Raw genomic sequence first — 25,620 nt, 5'->3', positions numbered from 1 at the left:
GCTTAATTATAGGGGAGGTATATTGAGCCATGGTCTTATGCTTCAGTGTTTTCGTAGCGGGTACCTTACCAAGCTGGCCGCCACTGTACACAGCTCTTCACACAAGGAGAGCGCACCTGCCAGCTCTTGCGGGGGGATTTTCCCTTCTCCCTTTTTCTCCTCACTGGCTCCTGCCAAAAGGGGCCAGGGACGATTTCAGAGACTGCTGTGAGACGGGCATCCCACTAGAGAGACCTCCAGTGCATCTTCAGGCAGCTGAGGGCAAGAGGTGACTAAGTGCAAGGTGACCAGGCGGGCCGCAGAAGTTTTACCTGCCAGGACATACCTACTGTGGTCACAGGACTGGTGAGAGGGCAAATTGCCCACTTTGCTGGCGTACTACCCACTTTTGAACACTGTAGGCAGACATAGTTTGGAAGTGCCTGTTACTGCCAGATCAAATCCTCTGTGCTGCCTAGTGATTTTCTTTAGTTAGACTGAGGATATTTTGCCTTCTATGAGCTCCAACTGCTGGTGAAGACATTTATAAGGCCTTGCCCTGCTGCTCTGCAGTCAACTTCTTCAGGCAGCATCCCTGAAAGCACCAGGATGGACCTTGCTGCTGTGATCCAGTGGTGTGGAGAAGAAGGCTTCCCACTAAAGAGTGTTGATAGAGTTCCCTGAAGAGATCTGCACTGAAAAACAAATCAGTCAGGCAGTGAAGACTTTGTTCCCAGACAGGAAGGTGTGGGTGATCTATGTTAAACCAGACCATGGGCGCTCCTGCACCTATGCGCTACTAGAATGGAAGTGAGGAATTCCAGACAATTTCCAAGGCACCAGTGTTCAACAGGCTAACAAGACTGAGTTCTCTCTCACCCAGCTAAAGACATGTGTCCTGCCAGTTATAGCCAAGTTAAGCCTTCAGAGGAAGACGTCCCTTCTGCGACCCCTCTGGCCACGATTGGCCCTTACTACTTTGCTGTCCTGGAAGACTTTGTGTAAAAATGCCAGAAAGACACTCCAACCAACTCCGGAACTGGGTATCGTAAACTCAGGGCCTTTTCTGGAAGGCAGCCAGTGCCTATAGGGAGGAAAATTTTGAAGAGTGGCTGGACTAGGCCACCCAGGCCTTGGATGAATGGAACATTCCTGAGACCCACAAGAAACAGAATCACAGAGCATTTAAGAGGGCCTGCCTCAGAAGCCATCCACAATTTGAAGCTCAGCAAGCAAGATTGTATCACCCAGGTGTATCTGAATATTCTGCAGGATAGGTTTGGGTGTACAGATATGGTTTCTGATCTCATACCAGTTGGAGCACACCTACCAAAATGAGGGAGAGAAGTTATCTGACTACATGGGACGGTTGGACAAAATTATGCACCAAATTTTATTGAAGAAAGGTTTAAACCCCCCGGAAGGTGGATGAGGTCCATGCCCAACAAGTCTTGATTGGTGCCCAGCCCTTGGACCCCATCACGCTCCTGCTGTGGACCCGGCTAGATGGTGGCATCTTGAAATACCCAGATCTGATCCTGACTGTGCGGGAAGAGGAGGCAATCCTGGAAAAACAAGAAGAGTCAAAGGGCGGAATCTGTTGTTGGAATCAGACTGGCCAGTGTAGCGAATACTGACTCTGAGGTTGAGCTCCATAAGACTCATTTGCAACAGCTGATAGAGATGATGGACCTGCTGACTGATAAACCCACTGTTCCACCTGGAGAAGAAGTGTCTGAGTCCAAAAAGTCCTCAAACTCTACTGTTGCTCAGGTTGGGAAGCCAGCAAATCAAGGAATTTGGAGAAAGTATGGAGAAAAAGGACATTATTGGCAGACGTGTCCGAGTCCAGCGAAGCGTGAAGCACAATGCCAGAAGCCAGTGGGAAACTTCAGAGGGCCCCGGTGAAAGAGCCAACAGGGAGCCCATCTCTATTAGCTAGCTCTGAGAAAAACAACGCAAGGAGATATCGGGGGAAGTATAAACCCTTGCAGAGGACTCCCATTGTTGCCTCCGAGTGACCCAGTGTGCAGTTTCCTTTGACACATGCTGTCTTGCGTCAGAGAGTCTGTGCACACCAGACTCCCAGAACACAGCACAGAAGTTGGAAGAGCTAAAGATATGAGGCATTGGGACTCAGAAATTCCCCTATGATGGCTATCTACCAGTCAAACTGACCTTCGATACCTCCGTGGCTGGGAAAGCTGAGACCTTTGACACTTTGGCAGTGGTCTGTCCTCACCCACTATGGGTCAGTAAGAGTTCTCATCTCATAGGGACCAACACTGATCTTGTCAGAAGACTGTTGACATCTCGTTCTCGAGCCAGACACTTCAACTACAAGTGTGCTCCCCATGTTGAGACAAGCCTATCAAAACCTGGTACAAGAACAGAAGGCCCCAGCTAAAGATCTAGCACTTACACCAATGTGAGAAAGCATTGCAGCCTGGTGAAGTGGCCTGTTTACAAGACTCTATCATGCTAAAGTGGAAGAAATCAGGCCCTTTCATGGTCCTCAAAGCAGATGGACAGAAAGACAAGACATGGGAGTAGAGCATTCCCGAAGTGGTTTCAACCAAAGCGTTACAAAGAAGTCACAGGAAGTTCTCAGTTAGTGTCCGCAACATAATGGCCTCGCCAATGAAGATGCCGGCTCGGATGTTGCTGGGACAGGTAAATCCAGCCACCCCAGTCTCACTTTCTGATTTGGAGGGGGATATAAGAATGTGATCCCTGTTGAAGAGTTCTATCCAAAGAACACTCCTTTTTCACCTGAATGGAAAGAAAGAGCCAAGACTCAGCTCCCGAGATGGCAGATTGCATTCTTTAAGAGTGAGTTTGATGCGGGGTGTGCAAAAAGCAATCCCCAAATCCAACTACAAGAAGATAAGCAGTTCAGAGAAAGAGTCTGATGGATCCCTTTAGGGGATTTGCAAGAAAAACTGGCAGAACTAAAGCGAGCAGGTATCATCCGAGAGTCCCGAAATCCATACGCTTCCCCACTAGTGGTGGTATGGAAGAAGAATGGGTAAGTGAGGCTGTGTATTGACTACAGGATGCTGAATCGAAGGACAATTCCTGACAAATATACCACCCCAAGGATCAAAGATGCCTTGCAGAGCCTGTCAGCAACAAAATGGTTTAGCATGCTGGACTTGAAGAGCAAGTGCTACCAAATCCCCATGCATCCTGAGGATTGGGAGAAGACCGCTGTCATTACCCCAGTGGGATTCTTTGACTTTGACCGCATGCCTCAAGGCTTGTCTGGTGCCCCCACTACTACATTCCAAAGACTAATGAAGACTGGGCAACATGAACCTGATCAAAGTGTTGTATCTAGATGACATGTCTTTGGGAAGACCTTGGAAGAACATGAAGAGCAGTCCTGAAGAGACTCCATGATGAGGGGGTTGAAGCTGTCTCTGGAGATGTGCTTGTTTTATCAACCATCAGTCAACTATCTTGGCCACATTTTTTTTGCCGACAGAGTGGTCACCGTCCCCCAGATGCTGTCACCCCCTGGCCGAGACCTACTAATGTAACTGAGCTTAGGTCATGTCTGGGATTTTGCTCTTATTATGGAAGATTCGGCGAGGGAGTCGCTAAAATAGCTTGTCCACTCAATGAGCTACTGAAAAAAAAAATGGAGGAAAACGATGACCCAGATCTGACGAAGCCTGTCAGACCAGCTGGAGGGCCCAGAAAACCCTGACAGTCCATTCAGGAACAATGGACTCAAGCGTGAAGATTCTTTTAGTCAGTTGAAATGGAGTCTAACAACCGCCCCAGTCCTGGCCTATGCAGATCCAACCAAGCCCTATGAACTACATGTTGATGCCAGTCAAGATGGGTTAAGCGGGGTTTGATATTAAGAGCATGATGGGCACTTACAGCCTGTGAACTATGCGAGTCGGAGCATGGCACCCACCAAGAAGAAGTATCCCACGCATAAACTCAAGTTTCTGGCTCTAAAAAATGGACAGTACTGGATAAGCTGAGGGATTACTTGTATGGAGCAGAGTTTTGTGATTAAGACCGACAACAACCTCTTCACCTATATTCTCACTACCGCAACAGTTGGACGCCACAGGTCACAGATGGTTGGCTGCCCCTCGGAATTCATCTTCAACTTGAAGTATGGACCAGGCGTCAGAAACACAGACACAAATGCTTTGTTGAGAAAGCAGCACTGGAGCAAGCATATACAGTAGTGGCTATCCTGCATGCTTATACCAGCATTGCAAATGATGCCACTGGATACTCTCCCTATCATCTGATGTTCAGATGGGAGGCCCGGCTGCCAGTAGACTTGGCCTTTGGCACATCTCTAGACGATACCTCAGCAACCTCCCACAGAGGGTATGTGGACCATCTGCAGAGAAGTCTGAAGACTGCCTATGATTAGGCCCAAGCCGCCTCAGATGCCCGAGGGCAGAGAAACAAAAGAAATTTTGTTCTCAGGATATGGATGCAGGACTTACAGCCGGGTGACAAGGTACTGCTGAGAAACCTGAGCGTCCCTGGAAAACACAAGTTGGCTGACCACTGGAAGTCGCAGCCTTATTTCATTTGCAAGCTGTTGCCATGACTTCCAGCATATCAAATTCGGCCAGAAGGAAGCACAGGCCCACTGAAGACTTGCCACTGCAATCATCTGTTGCCTCTGTCAGAAGTAGTTTGTGTGCCACAGCAGACAGATTCTCAATACACAGCAGCACAGCAGCCAGATCCAAAATACTAAGGCCTGCTACCCCCCTTCACCTCCCAAAGTGACCGACACCAGAATACTCAGGCCAGAAGCTCCTCAGTTTGTTCCTCAAAGTCCACCTTTTGAAGAGTTGGAAGACCCCCAATCTTCCCTGCCAACAGCAGATCCCAAAGACTTTCCATTTTTCATCAAAGAGGAAACTGAATCTGTTGCGCAGAAAAGCAAGAGTGAAGGGTTATTCACTCACCAAAAAGACTAACATATGATGCTCTGCGTGAAAGCGCTGAGGAAGTTGTTCTCACTGTAAAGAGGACACTTGAAGCACCTAATCCTTCCTTCCACCGCAGATTTGGTGGTGGACAATCCCAACCCACCCCCTGGCACATTTAGCTGGGCCATTCCAATTGAAGTGGCCTGTAGGTAGGACAACCTTCCCTCTTATGCTAATTTTTCTGGGAGATTCCTCTGCCAGATCTTATATGCAAATTGTTTGATTTCTTGTGTAAATTAACTTGCTTTTCCTCCGCGTGTATATATAAAGCATGCAACAGGTCACAGACTCTTTACCTTCTTTGGAGGACCGAAGAATCTTAGTGGGGGATTGTGTGTAACGGGTACCTTATCAAGTTGGCTGCCGCCAGAATGTACACAGGCTCTTCACACAGGGAGAGTGCACCTGCCAGCCCCTGCAGGGGATATGCCCCCCTTTTTCTCCTCACTAACTCCAATGTAATGCAAGCGGCGCTCGCACACAGGCTTCTGCCCACACTGCTCTCTCCCCTGTGTCCCTATTGGCAGGGATAGGAAGCCAATTAGGGGGCCAGCAGCAGAAAAGTACTCTGGGACATGGAGTCCCATCACTAAACTGCCTCATTATCCTCAAAGGGGGCAGATATACAAATCCCAGCCTGTTCTGCAAAAGAAGGGGTTAGCTAAAGACTTCATTTTGAGAACTCTGAGGGGAGATCACCACGAGGCAGAGAGGGAGAAGCCATCCTGCAAAGGGGCCAGGGACAATTCCAGAGACTGCTGTGAGACGGGCGTCTCACCAGAGAGAGACCTCAGGTGCATCTCCAGGCAGCTGAGGGCAAGAGGTAAGTCGCAAGGTGGCCAAGCGAGCTGCTAAAGTACTACTTGCCAGGACATCCCTACTTTGGTCGCAGGACTGGTGAGAGGGCAAACTGCCCACTTTGCTGACACACTACCCACTTTTGAACACTGTAGGCAGACATGGTTTGGAAGTGCAAAGAGGACCTGTTACTGCCAGACTGAATCCTCTGTGCTGCCTAGTGATTTCCTTTCACTGGACTCTGAGGATTTTTTATTCCAAAAATTTGTTTAGTGCTAAAAAATGTGACCATGTGAGTGGAAACATCTGTGCATAAACGTAAAAAGGAACAGTGCACAAACAGATTGGTGACTGGGAACAACCAGTTCTTAAAGTGGTTGTAAACCCTTACAACCAACTTTGACCTACAGGTAAGCCTAGATTAAGGCTTACCTGAAGGTCCAAGAAATATCTCCTAAACCTATACGGCATGCGCCGTAGACAGTGGCGCACAGGTGCACTGGGCAGGCCACAGATCGCAGCGATATGCCACAAGTGTCGGCTCCCGTGCGCATGCGCGGGAGTGAGGTCATCGCGGCTCCGGCGAATCACAGCACCGGAGCTGCGAGACCCGGAAGTCGCTCCGGGATCCATGGCAGCAGAGAAGAGGAAGGCGGAGGACCGCTTCGGGGGCTTCGTTCTCAGGTAAGTTATTCATAATGAGCTAGTATGCTATGCATACTAGCTCATTATGCCTTGGCCTTACAGGGTGTGCTTTTAAAAAAAAATACATTTTTGCCTTTACTTCCTCTTTAAAAGGGGAAATGTTACGGATATCTATATTACTTTATCTCTTGTTAGAATAAAAAAAGTATTATAGGACAGCCTGGGGTTCCCCTTTAGCCGTAGTAATATCTACATCAATCAATAGCTTACTTGGGGGGGGGGGGGGTCCATTTATTACTGTTTATTGCTGTGTACATTGGTGTCATTGACGTGTTGTTGCTAATTGTTATCTGACTGCTTTGAGAACTGTTTCAACTGAGTCTTGGCTGTTTATCCAGGACTTGGCTGACTAATATCCCTTTAAGGCCTGATTCACACCTATGCAGGTTGTGCTGTTTGTAGGTGCAGGTGCATTTTGCGTTTTTCAATACACGCTTTTGATCCATTGAAATCTGTGGAACCAAAAACAAGTCCTCTGCCCTTTCCATAAATTGCACAGATGTGAACTACATCAATAGGGAAACCATGTTAAATGGCCTGTATTGTTTCTGTAAAACTGAAAACGCACAAAAAAGAAAAAATGCATAGGTGTGAAATAGGCTTTAGTCTCTTCTCTTGACTAAGTAAATCTGAGAGAACTAAAACAGTTTGAACTGTGTCTGTGTAGAATTTAATGTGCTATTCCAATAACCTCTTGCTATGTGTGCCAGTATGGACTGAGACAATTCTTGGGGTTGAAGGGCAGGGTAACGGACTGAACAAACTCAAGCGGCTCCTGCGGGGGTAGTGCTACATGTGGGTGCAGTGCTATGCTCTCGCGGTGGTAACAGGTCCAGTCTCCACACTCTACAATATTCTCGCTTTGGTCTCGCAGTGGTATGCCTGAGACCTCAGCTCTGGCTGGTCTGACTCCAGGGTTGTGTTCCACAACTTTCCACAGCAAAAGACCGGGTGTGTCACGTAACAGCCTAGGAAGATACAGTTTTCCTTTCCTCCTGTGTCTCAGCCCCTTTTGGGAGATGTAGTCCATTGGGGAATGAAGGCCCAAATAATTCTCCATCTGGACTTCAACTCCCATCATTCACTGTGGCAGTTTCATGGTCAATTGGGTGCCGTCAGCACTCCCACTCCCCCTGCTAATGGGAGACAGTAGAGCATTAAAGTCCAGCTTGCCTGTTTGCTCCCAGTACACAGGTAGCTCTTGATAATGTCAGGGCTTAGCCCTTGCAGCCCAACACTCTGCTACACTTATTATGAAGAATGTAACTGAAGAAAACCCAGGAAAACAATTGTAATGTATATATAATGTGTATATGCACACTGCTGTAAATGCACAGTGAGCTGCGCAAAATGTGACCCAAACTAAATATGCACACATCACCATATCAGTTATATGGGCCAATTATGTACCTATTTAAATGACGAATAGACTGGAAAATAGCATTTAAAGTGGACTTTCAGTCATTTTTTCAACTTTCCACCTATTAAATCTTCTGTCCTTGTTGTTTTAACTTTTATTAAAACATTTTGGCCATTAAATACCTTATACACCCCACTTCCTGTTAATTGTCTGGTCATTGGCCTGGGCTTATGACATCATGCACAGCTCTCTCTCACTCTGCTGAGAGTTTGCCAGTAAGGGAGGGGGGATGAGTCATAAGAGGGCCAATAAGAGCTGCAGAGCTGGGGGTGTGCCTGTGCGTGTTTAAATTCAGGAAGAGAACAGGCAGCAGCTTCAGCTGCCACATTTTAAAATGGCTGCAGCCAGACTTAGTGGAGGGTGATTTCTGCAGCATATTTGGCAAGTACAGAAAGAGCAAAGTGGTTGGAGGGAAGCTTCAGAATGGCAAAGATGTTTTTTATGACAAATTATTATTATTCTTCTTTAACGACAATACCCCTGAACAAAAAAAATGCAGCAACAAAAAATGCAGATCTTACCTATGGTGGTAACCACTGTTCCAGCAAAAAAGAAGGCACTTCCAAAATCCCAGTTAGTGTGGTGGATTGAGGTGCTGTTCTCAAGAGGATTTAACCCCTGTTTGACTGCTTCTGTAACAACCTGATTTAAAAACACATTTTAGTGGTATGCACTGCAAATTAACAGTTCTGATACACTATAGGCTCACTTCACAATGCTACTACACCAGGATAAAGGGTAATTAAAAAAAAAAAAGGAAGTTATTTTCAACTGAATTCAATGAAATTTGAAAATCACAGTCACTCAGCTAAAATAAACAAGGTCTGTATCCAGTTAAATAGAAGAAGAAGTATTTTATCCTTGTGCTAAGGGCCTGTTCACACAAACATGCATGCACTTCAGCACCGGAAGGTTTTACCCCCTGCATGCCCAGGCAATTTTTTGCAATATGGCACTGCGTTGCTTTAACTGACAAGTGTGTGATCATGCAACTCTGCACCCAAAATAAATAAAAAATTGAGGTCCTTTTCCCCAACAAATAGAGATTTCTTTTGGTGGTATCTGATCACCTCTGTGTTTTTTTATTTTATGTGCTATAAAGGAGAAAAAAAAAATCGAATTTATTCATCAATTTAGGCTAATATGTATTTTGATACATAATTTTACCAACAAAAAATCCAATAATTGTTTATTGATTAGTTAGCACAAAAGTTAGGGTCTACAAACTAGGGGACACATTTCTGGATTTTTTTTGATTTTTTTACTAGTAATGGCGGCAATCGGCAAATTTTTTGTGGGATTGCGACGGGCAAATTTGACAATTAGTGACACTTTTTGGGGACCAGTAACACTAATACAGTAATCAGTGCTAAAAATAAATAAATAAATAATAAAGGCACTGTCACTGTACAAATGACATTGGCAGGGAAGGGGTTAACATCAGGGGCAATCAAAGGGTTGTTCACTTTGTTACCTTGTGGTGGCCTGCATTCTCCCAATGCAGTAAAACACCGGTCACTGCAGTATGTGAATTCAGCCCTATTGGAGATCATGGAGGTCTTCCAAGCAGGGCTATACAGTATATAGACATTTAGACAGGCTTTGGCACACTTGAACAAAGAAGCCTTTTTCAATGGTGTAACTGCCACCACAGCAACCAAGTGAGGGGGGTTTCCCTTTTAGAGAGTTTGGGACTGGAACAGTTGCACTCAATGAAAAATATCCCTTAGCTCTTGCTCTGGTGACAACTCCAATTTTTTTTTTTTTCTATCATTGTAACTCAGTGGCAATGGTCAGCAGGAGAAATGGAGAAGGCGAATCTATTCAATAGGGACAGACTCCAATGTAAACATTAAGGGGTTGTCATGTCTTCAGCTTATAAAGTAAAAATATCTTCTGGACTTGCAGTATCAACATTGTCCACTAGATGCCACTCTTAACAAAAGACTATTGATGGGTAGTGTTCTATGGTTAATAGACATTTCCTGCTACATCCCCAGGAACTAGCCCACTTACTATTACAACTCTTTCATTATTTCCATGAGGATAGACTGCAATGGAGTCAGCTAAGCCTGCACTGCGTGTTCAGAGGAATTCCCAATCCTTCTATGCAGCATCGCTGTTATGCTAAAGACTGTTTGCTTATATACCTAGTAGAAATTTGTTATGTTCATGTATTCTTATATATGTTCATTTGTCTGTTTAGTCCTAGTTTCACTGCGTGCATATCATCCTATTCTTATATGACCACCACCTAGGGTTGCCACCTATCCAGGATTCACCCGGACAGTTCGTTTGGGTTTGGAATCATGTGTCCAGGTTTTGGACTGTCTGAAACCCGGACACATTATTTAGATTGGACTATGGCTAGGGTTACTGACTGCAATTGTCTCAGCTGAGAGTGTCTGTTACATTCTTTCACACTGCCCAAAGCCAACACTAACAAACCCCCCCCCCCCCAACACATACAGACGGCAAAGGAGAGAGGGCTTCGAACTGCACCTCTTCCCGCCACCTCTCTTTGTCTGCCCACACTCCAATCCCTGGCACTGTGCCTCAGAAAAGGAAAGTGGCCGGAAATTTGAAGTCCAGCAGCCTCAGATCCATCAGGATGAGAGGTGTTGACTGCCAATGGGGTGAGTGAGCTCATCATCCATTCATCCGTCTGTGACTGAAGTCTTCCCCTTCTCTCTCTTGCCTCTCAGTAAGTACACTAAGGCAAATCAGGGTTCTCAGAGCACCCCTTACATCAGAGTTCCCCTTTATACCAGAGGCCACAGTGTTTCCCCTTACATCAGAATCTTCTCTGTACATCAGCATTCTCAGTGTACACCCTCAGTATTCCCAGAGAATCCCTTATGTTAGAGTCCCCAGAGTTCTCCCTTACATCAGAGTCTGCATAGTCCCCCCTCACAGTAAAAGGGAACTCTGCAAGTTCAGATGTAAAAGGAAACTCTGTGGACTCTGATGTAAAGGGGGAGTCTTGTTATTAACTTAATATGATTAGAAATGTTATTTAGTAGCAAAATATATTAGAGGTCGACCGATATGGGTTTTTCTCTGGCCGATGCCGATGCCGATATTTAGAAATCATGGCGGCCGATAGCCGATATATGATGCCGATTTTTTTTGGGCCGATATGTTAGGCCGATTTTATTTTATTTATTTATTTTTAATCCCCCTTGATCTAACACACCTTTCCCACTGGGGCGTTTTTTAAGGCGCTTTTGGGCTAAAAATAGCGCCTGTAAAGTGCCTGCAAAATGGCTCCCCTGCAGTCTGTGGGAAAGACAGGGTGCTTTCACACTGAGGCGATGCGCTGGCAGGATCTTAAAAAAAAAAAAAGTGCTGCAAGCAGCACGTTTGGAGTGGTGTATACTGCTCCTCCACCACTCCTGCCCATTGATATGAATGGGCACCACTGCCGAAGCGCATGCAATGCGATTTGGCAGCGGTGCTTCATGGGCGCATTTAACCTCTTCCTTGGCCGCTAGCTGGGTTATATGTGCCCCACTAGCAGCCAAATAGCACCGCTAAAATGATGGTAAAGAGCCGCTAAAACTTGCGTTTTACCATCAACGCCTGCCCGCTCCAGTGTGAAAGCAGCCTTCATAAGTGATACAGAAAATTTCTTACACTTAAAGCGGAGGCCCACCCTAAAATGGACCTTCCGCTCATCGGATTCCTCCCCCCCTCCGGCGCCACAATTGGCACCTTTCAGGGGGGAGGGGGGTGCAGTTACCTGGATAATCCAGGTAACTGCACCCACTTCCGGGCTAGCTCTCTGTGGAAAGGGGCGTAGATTACGCCCCTTTCCGCAAGTGCCCGCCCCCTTCCGCAAGTGCCCCGCTGCCTGCTGGGAAACACACAGATCCCAGAGGCAGCGGGGACTGTCCTCATTGCGCAGCGCGGCTCGCGCATGCGCAGTAGGGAACCGGGAAATTAAGCCGAAAGGCTCCATTTCCTGATTCCCATACCCAAGATGGCGGTGGCGGCAGCACTCGAGTGCCGATCTAGAGATCGGCTTCGGGTGCCGACATCGCGGGCGCGCTGGACAGGTAAGTGTCACTATTTTAAAAGTCAGCAGCTGCAGTATTTGTAGCTGCTGGCTTTTAAAAAAAAAAAAAAAAAAACGCGGAGTCCCGGCGGACTCCCGCTTTAAACATTTATTAAACAAAACAAACCTCCAATCAGTTTACTTGTATGTATGATCTAGATAAAAAAAAAAAAAAAAACCTATATATTAAATAAAAACGGGTAGTCAAAACTTTTGGACAAAAAAAAATGGGCTAACTTTACTGTTTTTATTTTATTTTTATTTTTTAAATGGTGTATTTTTTTCCCAAAAAAAATGCATTTGAAAGACCTCTGTGCAAATGCCGTGTGACATAAAATATTGCAACAACCGCTATTTTATTCCCTAGGATCTCTGCTAAAAAAATATATATAATTTTTGGGGGGTCTAAGTGATTTTCTGGCAGAAAATACAGGATTTTTACTTGTAAGCAACAAGTGTCAGAAAAGATTTAGTCTTTAAATGGTTAAACTGAGAACTTCTACACACAGAGATGAGTCCATTCATTCAGAAGTGTAAACATTGTATCATTTAGTTCTTTTCTTGGCAGTCTGCCCAGAGAGGAGGAAAGTGTTGCTATGACGACTCAGCAACTTACACTGACTTCTTACTTACAGAAGTCATTTCAAAGTCCCGCTGTAGAATCGGCTTTTTATCAACACAATCGGCCGATGCCGATTATTTAAAAAACGGCAAATATCGGCCGATATATCGGCCGGCCGATATATCGGTCGACCTCTAAAATATATGTATGGTTTATACTATAAAACAAAATTGCTGTGCAATGCAAAAGTGTTCGGGTTTGACTTGAAGAAAAGGTGGCAACCCTACCACCACCTGTTCATCATAATAAAGATCTAAAGTTACAGACAGTCTGGTTATTGTAGGATTCAAGGTTTAAACTGTATGTTGAGCTACATACACGCCAGGGGCAAGCGTGTAGTGAGAACAGAACAGGGTCCTAATCCATTAAAGAGCTTTGTTTAAGTAAACCTGTGCTTTCCTATGTGGGGTTAAAGCAATAGGTTCACTTTAATGCTGAAGGACAAAGAACAGCGCCCTCTAAGTGCAGCAGGTAAAACTTTTTAATTGTAAACAATAGATATAAATACACTCCCAAAGAATAGTATGTTCAGGCATGGAATATAGCTCATCTGCTCTGACTTCCAGGTGAATGCTTGCTTAGATATTGGTCTGCGATCTGGCCATCCTCCAGCCGCACTGTTGGTTCACAGCGCTTCCTGGATGGCTGGAATGAAGATCAGCGGTGCACACAAGCAGCGTCACTTCCGGGTCAGGTCAGCGGTGCTTCCCATTCGGAGCATGCATGCTCCTTCCTCAGACTTCACTGGTGGCCATCTTTGAATGGGGTTATTATATACATACTATATACTAAACTGGCTCACTTAACGGGTTACCATGGCGACATAAAAATAATATTAATAAATTGCAATACTATGATATCATGGCTAAGACACTGCATTAACTAATAAACGGCTAGGGACACTGCATTAACTAATAAATGGCTACTATTGGACTATGATACTTACTCCTGATGACCAGTAGGATCATGATTTATCTGGCAATGGTATATCTATGAAAACATAGTGTTAATACTTTAGAAATTTTTAGAAATGATAAACAAATCAGTTATTAAAAGGAGTTGTATGTTTTTTTTTTTTTTTTTAAATAACAGACTTGTTACCTTCACTGTGCAGTTCGTTTGGCACAGAGTGGCCCCAATCCTCCTGTTCTGGGGTCCCTTGGCGGCTGTCTCGGTTCCTCCCCGCAATAGCTAACTTCCCTCTGGGAAACTCTATCCGGGGGGGTTAGCTTGCAGGCGCTTTCCCTGTCATACACGCTGCGTTCATAGACACAGCGTGTATGACTCGGTCCCGCCCCCGGTGGGCCGTGGCATTGCATGTGATTGACAGCAGCGCAAGCCAATGGCTGCGCTGCTATTAATCTCTCCTATCTATCCAATCAATGGCCAGACTTTGTGGAGAAGAGGACGCGGGAGGACGTGCACAGCAGGTAAACGGGGGGGCTGTAATTGCCAGGTGTTTTTTTTCACCTTAATGGGATATATAAATAGGATTTGGATTAAAATTAAGGATGGAACTAAGATTTTATAAGTCTGGCAAGCAACCATATTAATATAAATAATGAAAATATATAATATATGATACAAAACAAAAATATCTCTATTTGTACATTAAATCAATAAAAATTACAATTACGGTAACTAAAAATGTAAAATTATATTATATATATATATATATATATATATATATATATATATATATATACACATATATATATATACACACACACACACACACACACACACACACACACACACACTCTCCAGAGTGAAACCTAAGGGCAGCACAGGGGTCATATGGGGACATTCAAAAAAACTTCTTAAAACTTCCCGAATAATTCCTTAAAAAAAAGTCCTTAAAAAATTACTCCAAAAATTATTAATAAACTGTTTAATAGAGAAGATGTTATTATAATAAATATTAAAGTGTTACTCTGTTACTATAATAGAGTATTAATTTCAATGCCTTCATTGAGGCCTCTTGGCGATAAGGAATCCAAGGAATAAATCAAATAATTTTCTCTCTCGCATAGTCTTTTATAATGTTCAGCAGTAGGAAATGTTTTGGGAATGGCCTCTATAACCCAAACACGTAATCCTAAGTGCCGGTTCACACTACCGCGACTTGTCAGGCGACTTAGCCGCCTGACAAGTCGCGCTCCGTTCTGTACTACGGAACCGTTCTAATAGGAGCGACTCAAGTCGCTCCGACTTAGAAAAAGGTTCCTGTAGTATTTTCGGGGCGACTTCAGGCGACTTGCATTGACTTCTATACAGAAGTCATTTTGCAAGTCGCCGCTGAAATCGTGTGCAGGTCGCGTCTGTGAGACGCGCTGCAAGTCACGTCGCCCCTGTGTGAACGGGCACTAAGGATGACTGTTTGTGAATTTCTTTGAAATGTCTAGGAACACTGTTTATCAATGCCCTTTTCTACAAGATTCCCCCCAAACCGCTTTTGAAGTGTACGAATGGTACGGCCCACGTACAGCAGGCCACTTGAGCAGGTCAAACAGTGTACTACATATTCAGAAGAACATGCTGGAAAAAAAAAAAAAAAGCAAAAACTGGTACTGTATACTGTTTACCTTTGCAGAAAAAAAATCTTATTTCCCATGTGTCACATGAGTCGCATGTGAGACATAGGTTTTTTTCTACACTGGTACATGCCTTTAATATTGAAAAAGGTTAAGGGGGCACCAGTGATGGGGCGTCGTGTTTTCATTTTGCTGGGGGTGTAGACACAAAAGGAGAGCAAAAGTACCCAGACTATAAAGATCTTCAACCTATCCGATCATGTCCTGTCTATACCTTAACAGTCATTGCTGGCATATGGCCTTACTTTTGCTCCTACGTCATCTCCTAATCCATTCACCCTTTTTCTTGATTTTAATAGATTTATCAGAAATATCACCATCAAACGTTATTACAATATCCAAGTTAACAAGAAATACAATACTGATTCCGACAGTGATAACCATCTCCTCCAGGTCTAGTATTGTTATGGTGGGTTCATCCAACCCCAAGCCATCAAAATTGAGGGCTCTGGATGATCTAGAGCAGTGGTCTCCAAACTATGGCAAGGGGGCCAGATGCAGCCCTTTGATTGCTTTTATCTGGCCCTTGGGGCACTATTTCATGCACTGACACGAACTATGCACAATTCCTCCCAATGACATCAATGATGGGTCCCAATGACACCAACATTGGGGCACAGTTCTTTCCAATGACACCAAGAATGAGGCCCAATTACACCAATTTCATCCACTGATAACAAAGAAGGGGCACAATTCCTCCCAATGACACCAACGATGGGGCACAATGTCATCAACGATGGGGCAAGTTCCTCCCAATGACACCAACAATGAGGCCTAATGACACCAATGATGGGGCACAATTTCTCCCAATGACACCAAGAACGGGGCATTGTTTACACCCATTGATGCCGGGACCTTTTCTACTCCTGATAGCCACAATCTGCCCCCAGCCTAAAGTCTGAAGGAAAGTAAACTGGCCCTTTGTTTAGAAAGTTTGGAGACCCCTGATCTAGAGGATCCAGAATGCTATGCTGAATTACTTAACATCTATCCACTTCCCCATCGATTCAGCATACTAAATTCAGACCCAAATCTATATTTAACCCTACATTTGCCAAAGGTCCCGATGTCCAAAATTTTTACCAGTTTGATTATGCTGATATTCTTTGACTATGTCAACAGTCCACTATATATACACACATACTCCTAATTTGACAGCTACCAAATCTAAGGCCTTAAAACAGCTCACTGATAACTGAACACACTGATCAGCAGTTGATTATTAGGTTAGCAGACAAAGGGGGAGGAATTGTGGTTCAAATCGCACAGACAATTAGTCAGAATTAGTCAGAATCAGTCAGGCTTTTATGAAATAGGTCCACATACAAAAAACTGCCCACTGATCCATTGCCCAAGTTTTTGCTTGAAGCCCACAAATTGGTTAAAAGAGCAGCGGAGGAGGGTATTGTTAGAAAATCTGAAGTTGCATTTCTTAAACATGATTTTTATAAAAGGCCATATTTTTATCACCTCCCCAAGATACTAAAGACTCAGTAAACCCTCCTGGCAGGCCAATTGTCACAGCCATGGTTACTAGTTACTTTTAATATACATGGATAATTTCTTGCAACCTATAGTACAAAATCTCCCTTCGTATATTAAGGACAGTATCCATCTATTGGATATGTTACCACATTATTCTTGGGAGCCGACACATCGCTGACTCTTATTAGACATGGTTTCCCTGTATACCTCAATTCCACACACTGTTGGGCCACATGCCGTACAGTACTATCTTAATGAGGATCTACTACTCAATCCACTACTCAATCCACGACACAAACACTTTTTTGTTGGAAATCCTAGAATACTGTCTAACACACAATTATTTTGAGTCGAATGGTGACTTCTATATCCAGACCTAGGGCACAGCTATGGGGGCAAATTTTGCTCCCAGCTATGCAAACCTCACTATGGGTTATTGGGAACACCACCACATTCGGCAAAATAATCCATATGCATCTCACTTAGTTTACTACGGACGTTACATTGATGATGTGGTCAACATCTGGGATGGTCCCGAATCATCCATTCCCACTTTTGTACAACACTGCAATACCAATATACCATTTACCTCCGTATCTGATAGTAATAAGCTTACCTTTTTCGATTTAGAATTATTCCATCAAAACAACATCATCTGTGCACAGAATTGCATAAAGCCCACCTCTGGCAACTCCTATTTACATTTTAAGAGTTGTCGTCATCCCTGTTGGGTAAAAAATATCCCTAGAAGTCAGTTCTGTAGACATAACACAACTGTACTTGTATACAAGTTTATAACACCCATGGTCATTTACTTAAGACAACATTTAAAGAAAATGGTTACCCGGATGAAATTGTTGAAGATGCTTTTCAAAATCATCTCCACAAAGACATTAGGAGTGGTAGAGATGCTAAACCCATTGACAGTTCTCAATCTGTCCAATTTGTCACGCAATTCCATAACAAGTTTAGGAAGATGGAAAAGATCTTTGCAAGACACTGGCCTATATTCAGGGATGATCCACACCTTAAATCTTATATCTATAGTCAGTGACCGACCTCTCATCATTTACAGACGAGCAAAAAACATCAAAGCCCGAATAGCCCCAAGCAAAATGTAAACACTACGCCCCACCACTGGTGCCCCCTTAACCTCTTTCAATATTAAAGGGATATACCAGTGTAAAAAAAAAAACCTATGTCTCACATGCGCTCATGTGACACATATGCAGAAATAATTTTTCTGCAAAGGTAAACAGTATACAATACCAGATTTTTTTTACATGTTCTTTTTTGTTCCACAAAAATTTTATTGAAACATTTTCATACACCGTACATAGTAGAATTAGTACCGTAAAACAAACAAACAGGAGAAATACAAGTGCATGGTTTCAACATAGGGGAGGCATAGGGTTTAATGTGTCCGTAGATTGAAATCAAAATGTACAGCCTCTAAGCGTCACTGGCGGAAGGGCCGCACATGAACACCTTAATTAGTAAGCAGTAAACTGTTCAAGAAGATGTAGTGCGGTGTGCCTCCAACCTGCTTGATGCTTGTTGGAATGGAGTATTTCCACTCAAAGTACTCATTGTAGCTTCTAGGGGCACTATAGGGGATACTAGATGTTCTTCTGAATATGTAGTACACTGTTTGACCTGCCCATGTGGCCTGCTTTACGTGGGTCATACCATTTGTACACTTCGAAAATGGTTTGGGGAACATTGGAATCTTGTGGAAAAGGGCATTGATAAACATTCTGTGTTCTGAGACATTTCAAAGAATTTCACAAACAGTCATCCTTAGGACTACGTGTTTGGGTTATAGAGGCCATTCCCAAAAATTTCCTACTGTTGAACGTTATAAAAGACAATGCGAGAGAGAAAATGATTTCATTTATTTCTTGGATTCCTTATCGCCAGAAGGCCCCAATGAAGGCATTAAAATTAATACTCTATTATAGTAACGGAGTAACACTTTAATATTATTATAATATATTCTCTATTAACCAGTTTATTCATAATTTTTGGAGTAATTTAAGGATTTTTTTGGGAAGTTTTAAGAAGTTTTTTTGAATATCCCCATATGACCCCTGTGCTGCCCTTAGGTTAATTCTTAGCCTTTCTAATAGGTTTCACTCTGGGGATTGCATTATATCTATCTATCTATATCATATCAATTTTAGTTAATTGTAATTTGTATTGATTTAATGTACAAATAGGAGGTATTATTGTATTATATTATATATTTCTCATTATTTATATTAATATGGTTGCTTGCTAGACTTATGAAATCTTATGCCGCCTACACACAATCAGACTATCCGGCGGACTTGGTCTGGCGGACCAGAGTCCGCCGGACAATCCGCCCGTGAGTGGGCTCCGGCGGACTTTTTTTTTCCAAAAGTCTGGCGGACTTAGAAAGTAGTTTTGACTCAAAAATTTTGCGTGCTCGGATAAGGTTCTTATATGGACCTGGGGGGGGGGGGGGGCCCACACCGTTTTTTCGGCGTAGGGCTTCCCCTTTAAGTCCATGCCAGGTGACGGGGCCTCCGTGTGTGGGAAAGTCCCTTCATTTCAAAAGTCCGGCGGACTAGCACACAGACGGCCGGATTGTCCGCCGGACTGCGAGTCTGTGTGCTAGTCCGCCGGACTTTGGAAATGAAGGAACTTTCCCGCACATGGAGAAAAGTCCATTCATTTTGAACGCCGTTTCAGGTAGCCAGGACTAGCAAAGGAAGTCAATGTCGCCACCTTCGGTGGCGAGATTGACACGTCGCTGGCCCCGTCACCTAGTATGGACTTAAAGGGGAAGCCCTACGCCGGAAAAACGGCAGGGGGGTCCATAAGACCCTTATCCGAGCACGCAACCCGGCCGGTCAGGAAAGGGGGTGGGGATGAGCGACCCTCCTGACCCGTACCAGGCCGCGTGCTCTCAACATGGGGGGGGTGCACCTTTTCCCCATGTTGATGAGGACAAGGGCCTGCGGGTGGGGGGCTTATCAGAATCCGGGAGCCCCCTTTAATAAGGGGGCCCCAGATTCCGGCCCCCCACGCTATGTGAGTGAGTCCCTATTGTCCCTATATAAGTCTCCGCACAACACATCCCTATCATTACGGCCAGAGACAGCGTCGAGTCAACATCTCAAGGAAGAAGAGGAAGAAAAAGAAGAAGAAAAGAGAAGGCGGTGGCGACGACGACAGAAGACCGGGCCACCGCTAGTAAAGGAGCTGGAAGAAGGAGCGGAGGCTCGGCAAGAAGAACCGAAGAGGGGGACAAGACCCCCGAAGTCGGAGAAAGAGGCGGCGGCAACAGAAGACCGGGCCACCGCTAGTAAAAGAGCTATAGGAAGAAAGCAGAAGCCCAGCAAGAAGAAACAAAGAGGGAGATAAGACCCCGAAGAGGGGGAAGGCCCCCAGATGGCGACGAAGAAGAAAGCCGGGCTCCTCTGCTAGTAAAAGAGCTGGCAAAAGAGCAGAAGTTAGTGGAGGAGTTTGGCGAGAAGACCCCCAAGATGGAAGAAGACCCCTGGAGCTGTGCAATAAATTATTTTAAAACCTTGTGTTGTGTTTTATTTAAATTTTTGTTCACCCAGTGAATGGGTAGGGGTACATTGTACCCTATACTCATTCACATAGGGTGGGGGGCCGGTATCTGGGGGCCCCCTTACAGACCCCGACAACCAACGGCCAGGGTTGTCGGGAAGAGGCCCTTGTCCTCATCAACATGGGGACAAGGTGCTTTGGGGTGGGGGGGCCACAGGGCCTCCCTTCCCCCAAAGCACCCCCCATGTTGAGGGCACGTGGCCTGGTACGGCTCGGGGGGGCGCTCGCTCGTCCCCACCCCCTTTCCTGACCGGCCGGGTTGCGTGCTCGGATAAGGGTCTTATATGGACCCCCAAGCCATTTTTTCGACGTAGAGCTTCCCCTTTAAGTCCATACCAGGTGGCGGGGCCAGCAACGTGTCAATCTCGCCGCCGAAGGAGGCAACATTGACTTCCTTCGCTAGTCCCGGCTACCTGGAGCCGCGTTCAAAATGAACGGACTTTCCTCTGTGTGTGGGCAAGTCCGTTCATTTCAAAAGTAAAAAGTCTGGTTGTGTGTGGGCAGGTCCGCTCGTTCAGAAAGTCCGGCGGACTTTCCGGGGGTTTGTCCCCCAGACTAAGTCCGCCGGATAGTCTGATCGTGTGTACCCATGCCCATTAGGCATTTGGCATATCATAATATATCGTATCGTATACATAATTTCTCTATATACAACAAGTTTTGTACATGTGTACTTACTGCTGTATATGCATATCTATACGCGGTAAAATATAACCCAAATAATTAGGTCATATAGTTGGTATTTAACGCCAAATTAATATCTAGTGATTAAATTATTATTGTTTTTTTATATCCATTTATATGTAACAACACTGTCATATCCAGAGTGCGCCGTATTGCCCCACTGTCTGTATGTCACTTTAATGCTGGCCCCTGCAGTAGCACATACCTACCCTATCCTTTTGATTCATTGCCACCAGGAGAAGAAGGAGAAGGAGAATAAGACGCCTTTAGCATATATATAACATGTGCATCGCAATCATAGTTTTCACGCGTAGATGCCCCGACGTGTATATATGTGGGGGCCTCAATTATTTATTTATTTTTTGGGGGAGGGGATTTTATGTGCTTGGGTATAACTATTTTTTTTTTACAAATGATTGATGGATTTTATTGAGACATGCAGGATCCAAAAAGACCCTACATGTCTCCGCTGGGCACCACTGAATGTTTTGCAGTGTAGATTGCATTGCAAAACATTGCTTCCTGGCTATGCCAGCCGGAGACACTGAGATGCTGAACCGGAAGATAGACGTTGCTTTCCGGGTCACAGCATGAAGGGGAGGAGAGCAGACTTGTGTCTACTCTTTTCCCTTCCCTCCTCCTGCTGGCGTCCACCATGTCGGTCTCGGGCCCGCATATGGGCAAGCGGAGCCCGAAATACGTAGCCGGTACTGGGCAGCCACACACAATCCCGGTGGCTGCAGCTTCCAGATTGTGTGTGAAATCCCCCGATGTCAGGTTCGTATGACATATGAAAATGGCATTGAAAGGGTTAAGGGCTTTTTCACACAGGCTTCAACTTGTATCAGGCCCATTTTTCTCAGTAGGGGATCTGTCTGACAATTCCCTGCTAAGCTGAGCCAAGCAGGCGGATGATAGGTCCATGTCCACTCCACTTATACAGAGTGGACACGGACACAGCTCACTCTGCTTTATGGGCATTCGGATGTAAACAGGTCAGTTGTCTGGCCTCTGATCCGATCCAGAAAAGGAATCCCCTTGTGTTCTTTTTTCCCAGAATGGATGTAGATGTATGTAAATGGACACAGGTCTGTTTACATCTGCCCCTTCATAGAGGAGAATGAAAGGTTTGATTAGGTCCACCTGACAAATAAGCAGGCGGAACCTGATCGGACGACTCGTGTGAATGGGGCCTAAGAGCAGTGTAAAACAGCAAGCTTTGGCAAAGTATTTGCAGAGCTTTCAGCAAGATTTGTTGTTAGGAAGAAGCAAATGAGTATATGTGTATACTTATATGATGGGAAGTATTTTACTTCTGTAGGTGAGAAGAAGATGGAAAAATACCCCATCAGCTATTATTTTTAAGCCTATCCCTATGATACAGAAGTTTCCAGTAAATAATCAATATCTATAGGAAGTTCTAAGCTAATTTTAATGGCCAATTACCGTGGTATGATGTCATATATCCATGCCACTCATTGGTTTTAGTAAAAAAAAAAGGGTTGCCTATCTTCATTGTACCTACTAGGCAATTTGACTGGCCAATTGCCATGGGATGGTGCATTACATACAGGCCACTGGGTTTCAAGTCAAAAAGAGGTCTCATGACTAGATAAAAAAAACTGTTTGTTCACCATCCCAATAGATCATATGACACCCCAAAGTATGATAAAAAAAAATAGGCTCAAGAAATACCTTATCTCTACATGTTTCGCTCACTGAATGAGCTACGTCAGGAATACCAGATAATACACCAAAATCAAAATAATGGGACAAACATAAGGTCCATAGTGATGAAAGGAAAAGGGCAACCAATTGTTTGGTCACCCTGTATTTATACTATATTATATATATATATAATATATTATATTATATTATTAGCAAAATGGCCACCATGGGTCCACGTGTAGTGATGTCATGACGTGTAACGTCACTGCACAGTTACATCATCACACAATTGTGCATTGGTATTCGTACATGTGTGAATGAGAATTCACTATTTTTTTTTCTTAGCCACAGTGCCATCTATCAGACTGAGAAGTGTTTAAGGAAGATTTGTCCTAAATATCAAGTGAAGCTTGATTGTCTTTCATCCATAAGATGGAGAAGTTACTCTAACCGGCCACAGAAATTTATCACTGAGGACCCTCATGTTCTGAGAGGTATTCCCCTATGTATGAATATAAAGGGGTGGGTCCTGCGCAAATCGTGCCACTCAAATAAAATACACAAATTCAAAATAATATAAATTTGTGCATACATACAATGCCGTGAAAAAAATATAGTCCAAAAAACAGCACGCATAAAAATATATAAAAAATATATAAAAAATGGAAAAAAGGTTTAATGATAGAACAATAATAAAATGTCCGCTACTCAAGGCTCCCAGAACTCTCACCTTTAAACGAAGTGAATAAGCAAATCAAACAAACTCCAGGATTCTCTTATTTCATTCATAGATAATGAATAATAGCCATCAGGAAATCCAAAGGAGGGATGTAATGATACAATTCCGCCACTAGAGGGCCAGTCCCAGCTTACAAAATAGGTGATATGGATCTTCACTTCTATTCCACAGTGTATGGCTCAAAATAAGAGAGAGGAGGGGGAGAGAGAGAAACAGGAGACTTCCATAGTGTAGTAGTTTAAAAAACGGCAGGTAAATCTATTAAAAAGCAGTAAAGACTCTCACATTTTAATTGAAAAAACAAGCACAATCAGGAAGAGGGTATAATGACAACTTCCTCCCGTCTTACTCTACTTCCGGTTCGTCCTCTTGGGATTGGCCAGAGGACGAACCGGAAGTAGAGTAAGACGGGAGGAAGTTGTCATTATACCCTCTTCCTGATTGTGCTTGTTTTTTCAATTAAAATGTGAGAGTCTTTACTGCTTTTTAATAAATTTACCTGCCGTTTTTTAAACTACTACACTATGGAAGTCTCCTGTTTCTCTCTCTCCCCCTCCTCTCTCTTATTTTGAGCCATACACTGTGGAATAGAAGTGAAGATCCATATCACCTATTTTGTAAGCTGGGACTGGCCCTCTAGTGGCGGAATTGTATCATTACATCCCTCCTTTGGATTTCCTGATGGCTATTATTCATTATCTATGAATGAAATAAGAGAATCCTGGAGTTTGTTTTATTTGCTTATTCACTTCGTTTAAAGGTGAGAGTTCTGGGAGCCTTGAGTAGCGGACATTTTATTATTGTTCTATCATTAAACCTTTTTTCCATTTTTTATATATTTTTTATATATTTTTATGCGTGCTGTTTTTTGGACTATATTTTTTTCACGGCATTGTATGTATGCACAAATTTATATTATTTTGAATTTGTGTATTTTATTTGAGTGGCACGATTTGCGCAGGACCCACCCCTTTATATTCATTATTTGATAGTTTGTGTTCACTATTTTGTCCTGCTGCATTTTTTAGTTAGCATTTGCACTTTATATCACTCAGGCTCTTTTTCACAGCATCTGTGTTTCATTATATCTGATTTTGGATTTTGTTCCACTCTAGTCACTTATTACCACTTAGCGGCGCGAAGGCTGACCACTTTTATTCCCCTATGTATATATCTCTCTTGCTCATATGTAGAAGTCAGGTGCCCATGACTATTTAACGGTGCATCCTCTCAACATTCATCTTACTCAAAACTCTTCTCTTAAAGGTTGTGCATCTTTGGGATAACTAGTCCGATGCACTCCCAATGAAACTCATTTAGTGAGCAAAACATGTACAGATAAGTTATTTCTTGCACTTATTTTTTCACACTGGCGGGGGGGGGGGGAATGGGGGGGGTCACATGGTCTATTGAGATGGTGAACAAAGTGTTTATGTAGTCCTGACAGCTCTTTTTGATGGCGACCAACAACTGCAATTCTCAATCCCATGGTAATTCGCCAGTAAAATTGCATAGTGGGTACAATGAAGATAGGAGACCCTTTTTTTAACTAAGAGACTAACTAGTGGCTTGGATGCATGACACCATACCACAGTAATTGGGCAGTCAAATAGTCTGAGGAGGCCTTCCTATAGATATTGATTATTTGCTGGATACTTCTATAGCAGTGGGATAGACCTAAAAAAAAGAAAAAAAGGAAATAAACAAGTTGCAGATTAGCATCACATGGGTATTTTTCTATCTTCTGCTCTCTTACAGAATTAATATACTTCCTATCCTATAGTATACACATACATTCATTTGCTTCTTCCCTTTCATGATATACTTCATAACCATCAAAGGTTGATTCTCTCTCATTGGCCACTGGTGCGTGGGCATGCGCACCCCCCCTTTGTCTTTTTTGGTAAAATTACTTGCCAAGGTTAAAGTGATTGTAAAGTCTTTTTATTCAAATAACAAACATGTTATTCTTGCCTCATCTGTGCAGTTGGTTTTGCACAGAGCAGCTTGCTTGACAGCCGTGGGAGCCCATGGCAGGATGGAGCGTCGGACAGCCAAGGGACTCGGTCATCACTGGAGAGAGGGGGGCTCAGGAAAGTATTAGGTGGGGCTGCTACACACACAGAATTCTTTACTGCATTTTTTTTAACATACATACATACATACACAAAACAAAACAAAAAAAAAACAACAACTCACAGACAGAACAGTAACACAAAGTACAGAATGCTTCTATTCAACCTTATAACAAAGGGAAATGGTGCATCATATAGACACTATACTAGGC

General features: G+C 43.8%; 1 protein-coding gene across 1 annotated transcript in view; it reads right to left on the bottom strand.

Moving 5' to 3' along the window:
* LOC143942963 (potassium channel, subfamily K, member 16-like) overlaps window positions 1-25,620 on the bottom strand; it is a 114,948-nt gene that overhangs the window by 17,748 nt on the left and 71,580 nt on the right. The window contains exon 3 of the mRNA XM_077464408.1: window positions 8,403-8,523. Within this exon, the coding sequence (XP_077320534.1) occupies window positions 8,403-8,523 (121 nt within the window). The remainder of the gene's footprint in view (window positions 1-8,402; window positions 8,524-25,620) is intronic.

Source organism: Lithobates pipiens, unplaced genomic scaffold, assembly GCF_037356315.1.
Source record: "Lithobates pipiens isolate NorthernLeopardFrog02 unplaced genomic scaffold, aLitPip1_a1.2 Scaffold_30, whole genome shotgun sequence".
Taxonomy (NCBI): Eukaryota; Metazoa; Chordata; class Amphibia; order Anura; family Ranidae; genus Lithobates; species Lithobates pipiens.
The sequence above is the reverse complement of the archived record's forward strand: the minus strand, read 5'-3'. Positions and strand labels throughout refer to the sequence as shown.